Genomic DNA, 12,126 nt, shown 5'->3' on the forward strand with positions numbered 1-12,126 from the left:
GTCCCTGACTGCTGAAGTGTTCCCCGACTGGGAGGAAACCCTCCTGTTTGGCGATTGTTGCGCGGTGTCCGTTCATCCGTTGTCGCAGCATCTGCATGGTCTCGCCAATGTACCATGCTCTGGGGCATCCTTTCCTGCAACGTATGAGGTAGACAACGTTGGCCGAGTCACAGGAGTATGAACCATGCACCTGGTGGGTGGTGTCCTCTCGTGTGATGGTGGTATCTGTGTCGATGATCTGGCATGTGTTGCAGAGGTTACCGTGGCAGGGTTGTGTGGTGTCGTGGACGCTGTTCTCCTGAAAGCTGGGTAATTTGCTGCGAACGATCGTCTGTTTGAGGTTGGGTGGCTGTTTAAAGGCGAGTAGTGGAGGTGTGGGGATGGCCATAGCGAGGTGTTCGTCGTCATTGATGACATGTTGAAGGCTGCGGAGAACATGGCGTAGTTTCTCCGCGTAGTTTCTCTGCGGAGAACATGGCGTAGTATGGCAGGGCATCTGAGTATTCGATGGGCCTACCCATATCCAACTCTTACATCGTAGATCCAGTCCATGGGGTCATGTATCCTTAGTAATCCGTTCAGGTTGATTTCTACTGGTAGTTTCCGTCACCATTTATACCAGCCGATTGGGTGGTTGGCCCTATATGGCAGGTGGGTTTAGGGTCTCATGACCCGTTGTACTTATGAGAACAATGACAGAATCAGCGATTTAGGCCCTCTCCATATACTGTTTTTTTTGCACTGTATTTCATTCACCTTGGAACATTCAAGTTTGTGGTAATTACAATAAAGATAGCATTATTGACAATAAATATAATTAGCATCAAAATAACCGTTCTATTATCAGTGGTGTCTGAGGAGTAATGTTAAAATGGATAGAATGATTCACATGTGGGTGTTAATCCTGTATGTCTCCAGCTGAATTTTAAGATGTAATCTAATAAAGGAAAGCTGGTTTTTGATCAACTAAGTAGTGTTGTTGTTATTGATTGCAGTTGTAGATTGTTATGATAGGCTTTAATTGTGATGTAATCAATACGAATTTAGTTTTAAAAAGCCACATCCATCTGGGGCACTTAGGAAAGAATGTAATGGCTCATATTACAAGCATCATGGATACAATGTGTGCATGTAATACCTCGCTGCCAAAAGTCAATCATTAATGAAGATTTTTGATGCACAAAATGAAACCTGATGAGATCATTAGAAGAGTGGAGAAATTGCTAATGTCATAGGCCATTTATAGCTCTAATGAGACTCAATGACAATCTAGTTACTGTGTATTGGGTATATATTTTTTTTACAAATATGTGTGTATGTACATAATATATATTCTTTTTTCCCTTGCCAGTTTCCCCCTTTCCTTCCTGAAGGTGTTGACTCCTAGCTGGGTTATGACCAGTCACCCTCTGGGACTTTTAAAAAAAAATTGTTCTCAGGATGTGGGTGACTCTGGCAAGGCTGCATTTATTGCCATCCCTAAATGTGGTGGTGGCCGCTTTCTTGAACCACTGCCGATCTCATGGTGAAGGTGCTCCCACAATCGCCGCTGTATCCATTACTATTGTGGAAGCCTAGGCAGTACGTGTCAGCAAGAAATGCTGGTTTATGGGCACAATTTAGACTAGTGTTATTTGATTAGCAACCTGAAGGCTAGTTGGGAATTTAATTTGCATGTTGTGAAATGACTTAATCCTGCTTCATCTGGTTATAAAATATGGAATCTTTATATGGAATTGTGGCTAACTAAGGAAGTTAAAGATAGTATCAAATTGAAAGTAAAAGCATACAATGCCACGAAGATTAGTTGCAGGTCAGAAGATTGGACAGAATATAAAAAACAGCAAAGAATGACTAAAAGAATAATAAGGAGGGAGAAATTAGAGTACGAGAGAAAGCTAGCTAGAAATATAAAAACAGATAGGAAGAGTTTCTACAGGTATTTAAAAAGGGAAAGAGTAAGTAAAGTGAGCGTTGGTCCTCTAGAGAGTGAGTCTGGGGAATTAATAATGGAGAATAAGGAAATGGCGGATGAATTGAACAGATATTTTGCGTCCGTCTTCACTGTAGAGGATACAAATAACAAGCCAGAAAAAAATTGTGAATCAAGAGGTGAAAGGGAGGGAGGAATTTAAAATATTTACAATCACCAGGGAAAGGGTTCTGAAAAAAATATTAGAACTAAAAGCTGACAAGTCCCCAGGTCCTGACAGACTCCATCCTAGGGTCTTAAAAGAAGTGGCTGCAGAGATAGTAGATGCATTGGTATTAATTTTCCAAAATTCCCTAGATTCTGGAAGGGTCCCATCAGATTGGAAAATAGTGAATGTAAGGAGGGAGACAGAAAGCAGGAAACTACAAGCCAGTTAGCTTAACATCTGTCATAGGGAAAATACTAGAATCTATTATTAAGGAGGTTATAGCAGGACACTTAGAAAATCTCGATGCAATCAGGCAGAATCAACATGACTTTGTGAAAGGGAAATTGTGTTTGACTAATTTATTAGAGTTCTTTGAGGCAGTAACAAGCAACGTGGATAAAGGGAATCCTGTGGATTTGGTGTACTTGGATTTCCAGAAGGCTTTTGACAAGGTGCCACATCAAAGGCTACTACACAAAATAAGAGCTCATGGTGTAGGGGGTAACATATTAGCATGGATAAAGGATTGGTTAGCTAACAGGAAACAGAGAGTTGGCAAGATGTATTGAGCGGAGTGCCACAGGGATCAGTGCTTGGGCCTCAACTATTTACAATCTACATCAATGACTTGGATAAAGGGACTGAATGTATGGTTGCTAAATTTGCTGATGACACAAAGGTAGGTAGGAAAGTAAGTTGTGAAGAGGACATAAGGAGTCTGCAAAGGGATATAGATAGGTTAAGTGAGTGGGCAAAAATTTGGCAGATGGAGTATAATGTGGGAAAATGTGAACTTGTCCACTTTAGCAGGAGGAATAGAAAAGCAGTATATTATTTAAATGGAGAGAGATTGCAGAACTCTGAGGTGCAGAGGGATCTGGGTGTCCTAGTACATGAATCACAAAAAGTGAATCACAAAAAGTGAGTATGCAGGTATGGCAAGGGGAATGGAATGTAAAAGTAGAGATGTTTTGCTACAGTTGTACAGGGCATTGGTGAGACCACATCTAGAATACTGTGTGCGGTTTTGGTCTTCTTATTTAAGAAAGGACATATTTGCTTTGGAGGCGTTTCAGAGAAGGTTCACTCGACTGATTCCTGGGATGAGGGGGTTATCTTATGAGGAAAGATTGGACAAGTTGGGCCTGTATACACTGGAGTTTAGAAGAATGAGAGGTGATCTTATTGAAACATATAAGATTCTGAGGGGTCTAGAAGAGGTAGATGCTGAGAGGATGTTTTCCCTTGTGGGAGAGACTAGAACTAGGGGCCACAGTTTAAAAATAAGGGGTCTCCCATTTAAGATGGAGATGAGGAGAATTTTTTTCTCTCAGGGTCGTGAGTCTGTGGAACTCCCTTCCTCAGAGAGCGGTGGAGGCAGGGTCATTGAATATTTTTAAGGCTGAGTTAGATAGATTCCTGATTAACAAGGGAGTCAAAGGTTATAGTAGGTAGATGGGAAAGTAGGGTTGAGGTCGCAATCAGATCAGCCATAATCTTATCAAATGGCAGAGCAGGCTTGAGGGGCCGAATGGCCTACTCCTGCTCTTAATTCGTATGTTCGTATGAAGCTGTACTCATCACCCATTGGAATAAATATTAGATTTTCAGAAACAGATGAAGTAAAAATAGCATAATCAGAGTCCTGTTGCTATTCTGTGCACTGATTCCTAAGGAGCTCAGTGTAATAGTATTAAACTTTTGTATGATATATAATCCTGCTGTTAGGAAAAAGGTAATGGTTGATCCTTGAGCATTTACAAAATTATTGCACAATCAGGATCAGTGCACAGAGATTTAATGGTGGTTACCAACCATAAACAAGTGGGTAAAAGCAATGTTCTGCTCACTATTTAGGGCGTTCCCATTAAGAGGCTTTTAATGTTTTAAGTCAGTTTTATCAGTGCCTTACCTGAAAGAAAATGTATGAATGGAGGTTATTTTTAGAATTAAAAAAAAAGTTTAGAGATATTTCAGCTTAACTTGGCATTATGATGATTTATGACTGTTTGCTTTTCGTGTGTTGTCCTTTCCATAAAGTACATTTTGTTTAGGTTATACTGAGATGTATTGCATTGCAAGGAGACTTTTGGTCAGTCATACAGCAGTGTTCGTCCTCCTCCTACTGTGTTGAAAACAAGACTCCTCTCCTACTCAAATTCTTTGTCAGGGCCTTAAAACCGTGGAACTTCTTATCTCCCCCGAATATTTCCCCTAAACAACATTTTTCAGACTTTTTAAACCTAAGATTAATATCACTCAATCATTACTTCCTGATTTGTCTTGTCGTCCCTTTCACTGTGTTAAATGTTGATGGTGTCTTGCAGTATGGATCCTGGGCCTTCATTTTGGTTTCGCAACAAAAAACAATATGTGTATTGGGCTTGAAGACTTACCTTTTTTAGTCTTAAGCTTAGATTGCACTATATTGCCTGCTTGCATATTTGCTGAGAACAAAACCAAAATCCTGCTTTTAAAAGACATTGCCAACTCTTCCAAGACACTTTATAATGTCTGTACATAGAAAGGTATGTAGAATGCATTTGGTGATTCAGTTGTGACTTGTCATTCATGATCCTGACCTGAGGCCAAAAGAAAGTGGAATAACGCTCCTTGGAAGAGGAAGTCTCACTCCACTTCACTTCGGAGTTGGTGTGCACTTTCACACCTGATCTACATTCCAAGCTTAGAGTTGATGCAAAATGGTTTTGTCTTTGCATCAGTACTAAACTCGTGGAGTGTGAGTGTGAGTGTGCCGTTGCTGTGAAAGTCACCATGGTGGTCTTTTGATGCTGTTTTCAGACTTTTCAAACAGGATCTCAAATAACAGACTGTTGGAGATTTTTTTATTTCTGTTCCTTGACCGTAGCCTAGTCAAAAACTTCTCAGTATGGCTACAAACCTCATTTAACTTCCACCAAAACAATCATAGTACTGTTTAACTGATAGGTATAATTTTATATCATTTAAAAAAAAAACCCTGATTGCTATTTTCTGTTCATTGAGATCATGTTTGGAAGCAACATTATTATTTGATAACCGAATATCAGCGTTCTGAGGGTTTATTTTGTGGAGTCTGTGTGTTAGTGCTAGCCTACACGCTAATGTGTGTTAGTGGGTAGTAATTTTGTGATTTTCTGTTAACTCCCATTAACTCCCACCTATGTTGTTAAACCAGTTCCCAGAAGTAAATATTTCTAATGCGTGTTAATTATAGAACTATTTCCTTAGAACAGAGAAGGTTAAGGGAAGATTTGATAGAGGTGTTCAAAATCATGAACGGTTTTGACAGAGTAAACAAGAAGACAGATTTAAGGTGATCGAAAAAAGAGCCAGAGGCAACATGAGGAAACATTTTTTTTGCGCAGCAAATTGTTGTGATCTGGAATGCACTGCCTGAAAGGGTGGTAGAAGCAGATTCAATAGTAACTTTCAAAAGGAAATTGGGTAAATATTTGAAGGGAAAAAATTTACAGGACTGTGGGGAAAGAGCAGGAGAATGGGACTACTTGGATAGCTCTTTCAAAGAGCCAGCACAGGTACGATGGGCCAAATGGCCTCCTACTGTGCTATACCTACTATAACACGATGAACTGGTGTTAATGCATTTTTCGCTTATTATCTATTTAAATAGCAATTAACGTGGAGCATGTACATTTACTTAGGATTTACTTATTTCCAATATTGCATTCATTTATCTAATTTAAAGCTAGTATTAAAGCAGCAGAGGGAGCTGGCAGAGTTCCAGTGGCGAGTGGACCATGAGACTTCAGTTAAAGAAGGACTCTTTTAGTGACCTCTATAGCATGGGTGTTGCATTCAGCCTAGATGCTTTGGAGGTGGAGCAGCAGCAACAACAGCAAGAGAATGCCACAGCCCAAGGATGTTTCAGGGTATAGGAGATGGGCTTTCAGCGCTTTGTATTACCTGATGCAGCATAGGTACTACCACCTTGTCACCGACCTGGATCTCAGCAAGGAACAGTGATGTCAGCTCCTAGAAACAGATATGCAGCAATGGAGCAACATTCGGATGGCACCTCAACTTCAACGTCATAGCTTGTTTACAGGCCCCATCTGGAGACATCACTGAGGTAGTAGTTACTCTCTTCCACCTTTATTCAGGGTGGACATAAAAGATCCCATGGCATTATTTGAAGAACAGCAGGAGAGTTCTTCCGGGTCTTGGCCAATATTTATTCCTCAACCAACACCACTAAAACAGATTATCTGATCATTTATCATGTTGCTGTTTATTGGATCTTGCTATGCACAAATTGACTGGTGTGTTTGCCTACGTAACAATAGTGACTACATGTCAGAAGTATTTCACTAGTAGTGAAGTTCTTTGGGACATTCTGATGACACGAAAGGTGTCATGTACCTGTGAATGCAAGTTCTTCCTTTTCTTAAATTTGACTACCTGCATGTAGGGCCACCCCTTTTACCAAAGCTCAGATGGTATATCACCACTAGCAAAAGTGATGCAAGTTAAATCTTGTTTTCTGAGCAGTGTTCATGACACACAGTATATGCTTTCTGCAAGATGCGCTGTGGGAACTCACCAAGCTTGCTTTGACAGCACCTCCCTGGCTCGTGACCTCTATCAGCAGCAATAGTATGGCATCACCATCACTTTCAAGTTCTCCTCCAAGTCACACACCATCCTGACTAGAACATATGTCGCTGTACTTCCACCGTTACTGGGTCAAAATTCTGGAATTCCCAACCTAACAACAGTGTGGGAGCACAATCACCACGTGGACTGCAGCAATTTAAGAGGAAGGCCCACCAGCTCCTCCTCAAGACAAGTTGGGATGGACAATAAATACAGCGTTGCCCACATTCCGAGAACAGATAAATTAAAATAGCAGTTGCATGTAGATACAGATGGATGGGAGGGGAACCTCCCAACTTGTCCCCAATGACTCCCGATGAGAAAAGGGCAGTAGGCAATAGTGGGAGGGCTAGTATACTCCTTTGCATTTTATTCTTTCTCCACCTACCTACTCATTCATTTCCTAAAACACTGGTGTGCACTGTGGTGCAGCAGCATAACACACAATACCTTGCCATGTAAGTTGTGTTCGAAATGGTGTCTTACTGTGGTGCATTGTAAAATATGATTTTCTTTTGATCCTATAGGTGCCTAGGAGGAGTCTACCGAAGCAGTTGTCCACCGTCTCCCCAACACCTCACAGTAACCTGTGCTACTCACTCCAACAATGGCATGCACAAGCACAGAGACAAACAATCCAGGGGATTCATTTAGTGAATTTCAAGAGGGAGCATTAAGTAAATCTCAGACTACAAGTACGTTGGAGCAAGTGGCATTGGAACAGATTATGGAGTTGTCTCTCAGGACAATGACAAATCTGTACCATCCAGATGCTCTGCTCAAATGACTCCAAATGTGCCAGATAGCATGCAAATCCAAGCAGCCACCACAGCATTAGATGCTGTGTCAATAGTTGCAGGGCCAGCTACAGACCCAGTGTAAGGAGGTACTGGACCACCTCCATCCCAAGAAGCACACACTGACACCCAGCAGACAACCATCACACTTTCTCTTCCCGCTGTGTGTCCAATTATATAAGCCCTGCTTGTCTGATCAGCACTAGTAATACTGAGCTGTAGCTCAGTGGTAGCACTCTCGTCTGTAAGTCAGAAGGTTGTGGGTTCAAGTCCCACTCCAGAGACTTGAGCACAAAATCTAGGCTGACACTTCAGTGCAGTACTGAGGAGTGCTGCACTGGCTGACTTGCCGTCTTTCAGATGAGATGTTAAACCGAGGCCCTCTCAGGTGGACGTAAAAGATCTTATGGCACTATTCGAAGAAGAGCAGGGGAGTTCTCCCCATTGTTCTGGCCAATATATATCCCTCACCAACATCGCTAATAAACAGATTATCTGGTCATTATCACATTGCTGTTTGTGGGAGCTTGCTGTACACATATTGGCTGCCGTGTTTCCTACATTAACTGTTTCCAACATTGGCTATAAAGCGCTTTGGGACATCCAGAGGTCGTGAATAGCGCTATATAAATACAAATATTTCTTTCTTTACACATTGTGGAATCTCCCCATGGAGAGAATATTTGTCATTTTTTAGAAAGTGGGTTTTATTGCACAAATAAAGAAGGCCTCCTTCAGAGTAGATTCAAGACAATATTCATGTATGATTCTGCTTTTACAATATATCTATAAAAAAGACTTAATATTTTAAAAAATCATTTGTTTGTATTTTCTGGGAGGATATTTTATCACATCGAGGTAATAGTTTGAATGGAAAACCCATTTTTTCTTGGAAGAGAGTACTTACCATGTCATAAGAAGATTGATAGAATGACATGTAATCATGTTCTTAGTCAATAATCTTGATACCAATATATATGTGACATACGCTTAACAAACTAGTTGTACAGTAATATCAAGTAGGTGTAGGGATCAGTGCTGTAATGCATTACTCCAACAAGTGGCAGCAGGTGGGTTGAAGCCAGCAATTCCCCACACAAATCACAGCTGTACTGCAAGTGAGGAAGAGGCAACGAACAAGGGCTAGGTATTTCCTCTAAGGAGTGACAGTCACCTCAGGCTGGACAATTAGGCTTCTACCACAATATTGCTTATGGGGCAACATGGTTAGAGGCTTTAACATCTAACTGTCCTCTCAGTCAAGAAACAGTGTGGGAAATTTAAGAGAAAGGAAAGTAAATGTTAAACAAAACACAACTTATCCAATCATGCAACATTTATTAATTCATAGCTTTTCAGTGAATGAACCAAATCATATAATCTTGTTAATTTTTGTGAAGTGCAAATGCAGTCCACAAGGAGATAATGAGTAAATTAGTTACTATTTCGATAGCTTTACAGAGGAGTTACATCAGTCACTACACTTGGAGATATGAACAGTGTAACACTACGAGTGACTCAGATCATATAATCAATGTGACAAGGAGCTATTGATTGTTGTTATCACACTGAAAACAATCTTTGTTGAAAATGAGTCCCCCGCTTTCACCAAGTGAGCAAACCAGCAGCTTGTTGAATATCTTAGCTGAGGCAAGCAGCTCTGAAGAAAAGGAAAAGTCTGAAAATCCTGAAGAATTAGTGATTAAAATATATACTTAAAATGGAAACTAGCACAGTTTAAATGTATTTGCCTATCAATTTCACTCATTTTAAATCAATCAGAAATTTTGCTTTTCTCCCAGTTTTCTCCCTTTCTCTTCCCTCTTCTGAAAGCATAGACTCATGTTGGGACACGGTTTGATTGCCAGCATCCAGTTGTGGTGGTGGGGGGCGGGCGGCTGGAGCTGGTCACATTCTATCCTTATCTGGCACCGATATATAAATAGGCCACCTGTTAGTGATCGGTAGTGGCAACTCTGGCTGATTTTTACCCTAGATAGCTCAAGGCACTGAGGCTGAATGCAGTGCCCCACTGCTGTCCTGGCTACCCATGGATCAAACCTGGGACCTTTCTGGTTCTGGCAATACTCAGTGATTCCAGAGATCTGCTGCTGTATTCTTAAAATAATCCAGTGAAACCTTGACCTACAGATTTCATCTCCTGTGATTATTACAAAGCAACCTCTGATCACACAATGCAGGGTCAAATAAATAACGAGGCAAAAGTAGTAAAATAATCTGGATAATTTTTGTATTTAACTTGAGTGAAAAGATCTGATTGGTAATTTATATACATATAATAAAAGTCTTGTCTCTATCACATCCATTGCACCTCAGAAGTGTCACACTTGTAAAGTGTATGTTATATTTGCACTTATTGGCTCAAAAATCATATTCATAAAACTAACAAATCATAACTGAACATATAGTGAACCTACCAATGAACAAATAGGATCTTATATATAAAAAAACAAGTTCACTTTTTTAAACAGGCAAACTTCCCTGAACAACAGTAATTAGCCTCTACTAAACCTCAAGATGTGTCTATTTACAGCACTTCCTCCTAGGGAGTACTTGAGCAGGTAGAAGATCAGATTTCTGTTCAATTAGACTTTGTGGCCTTAAAGGTACAGGAGCAGTTAAACACAACTCCAAGGCAATTCATTTATACCTATTGAGAAAGATCGATCAAGATGTAAACACTCTGTACTGGGAAAATTAAAATAAATGACACAAATGTGGTTTTTAAATAGAAGTTTTTATTCTTGCACAGGGAATCAAGGTGGATCAGTGGCGATGGCCCTATTAAGGGATGGCACATTCAAGGTGAGAGCTATTACCAGGAACCCAAGAAAAAAAGAAGTTGAAGAACTGAAACGCCTTGGAGCTGAGATAGTGAAAGCTGATCTGGACAATGAGAAGAGTCTGTTTGATGCGTTGAAAGAAGTGTATGGAGTCTTCTTAGTCACCGAGTTCTGGCAGCATATGGACAAAGATAGAGAAGTGCAGCAGGTATGAAGGAAATGATGTACAGAACAGTGTTCCTAAGCATCAATCTGATTGCATTTGAGCTGTGCCCCTACAGCATGTTGTATATTTTTTTTGCCTGCAGCCAAGAAAAGAGACAGCAGAAAAAAAACCTGTTGCAATTAAGGGATTGAAATTCTGCTCCTGTGTGCTGATGACCCTGAGGGAGCAAGATGTGACAGCTCCTGACAAAATGATAATTTTCCCCTCCCCCAATATTTTTGCCTTATTTGGTCCCCTAATTTATACTGACTGGGCCATGTGCAGATGTCTGGCCATGAGGTAAATGATCTGCTGCCAGGACTCTGCAATGCACCTTCTGAGATGAACTCTATGACGTGTGTGAAGGGACCAGGAGAGACTCCCCCATTTATCATTCCTACCAAGAATTACAGAGTGTTACACCTCAGAAACTGGGCCTTTGGCCCATCATGTCTGTGCTGGTGTTTTTTCTCTACATGAGCCCCCTAGTCCGTTTTTACTCTCCTGCTCGCTCCCAATAACCTTTTAATATTCCTCTCTTATAAACAACTATCTCGTTTCCGTCTAAAAGAATTTATGGACTCAGCTTCAACAACAGTTTGTGGCAGAGAATTCCGCATTCCAACGACCTATGTAAAGAAATGTGCTGCAATGCCTGTCTTCCCCCAATGGCATGGCTGAAACCAGGAAATTATAGTGTGTGGCAGCAAAAGTGCACTCTACCATTTGGTGGCACGGTATGTTATAACCAGCACTGTTATAAGTCAAAGATGACATGGGACTTGGTGGTCATAGATCCTGCTGGCTTATGTGACTAGTGCTGATTTTCTTACACAGCTCATTTTTGTAGTTTTTTGCCTAATACTTGGGATTTGCAGAAATCTAAACCAAGATTTGTCAGTCGTATTTGGTTGGAGGGGGGTCAGGTGTCCTATAAAACACAATAGTTGAATTGCCTATTTTACAAGAAATGTAAATCTAATCCATGGAAAATGAGGCGCAGAGCCAAGTTTTTACTTATAACATTGACTTTAACTCTTCATTTATAGTGGTTTGAGTCGCACAATTAGTGTGATAGGTTGGGGTCAGTTTGGGTTAAACTAAATTAAACATTAGATCCAAGACAGCTGTACGGCAGATTTCTCATCTCAAGAGAGTACTTTATGCAACTGGAACTTATGCAGAACTGTCATGTACAGTATGTGCAGATTGCCATCAGGGAAATCAGCCCTATAGTTGTGTCAGAAATCTTTTTTGTTAATCATTTTTTTTCTTGCTGGAATGGGAATGTAGGCTTTTAAAGAGATTATCTTCGACCAGTGCAACTGGATCATAAAAAATACAATGAATCTCAATACGGAATAGGTTATTTGTAGAAGATTTATTTTGCTTGGCTAAACTACAGTATGTTCTGTATCCCTAAAATCCTCCCGATGTCTTTGGAGATCCTGCTTCATTTCGAAACTTCTGAAATTCCTCCCCTTCTCACCTATCTCTTTTGAAAACTGTCCATCCCAGTATGTCTCTCCTAAAGCCCCTATTTCTGGCACCACAAAATTAGC

At 40.5% G+C, this 12,126-nt stretch overlaps 1 protein-coding gene across 1 annotated transcript in view; it reads left to right on the top strand.

Annotated features, from left to right (window-relative positions):
• The window catches only part of LOC137323844 (nmrA-like family domain-containing protein 1), a 61,809-nt gene that overhangs the window by 25,941 nt on the left and 23,742 nt on the right, over positions 1-12,126 (top strand). Inside the window, exon 2 of the mRNA XM_067987844.1 lies at positions 10,329-10,567. Coding sequence (XP_067843945.1) covers positions 10,329-10,567 — 239 coding nt within the window. The remainder of the gene's footprint in view (positions 1-10,328; positions 10,568-12,126) is intronic.

This window comes from Heptranchias perlo, chromosome 7 (genome assembly GCF_035084215.1).
Source record: "Heptranchias perlo isolate sHepPer1 chromosome 7, sHepPer1.hap1, whole genome shotgun sequence".
Classification (NCBI taxonomy): Eukaryota; Metazoa; Chordata; class Chondrichthyes; order Hexanchiformes; family Hexanchidae; genus Heptranchias; species Heptranchias perlo.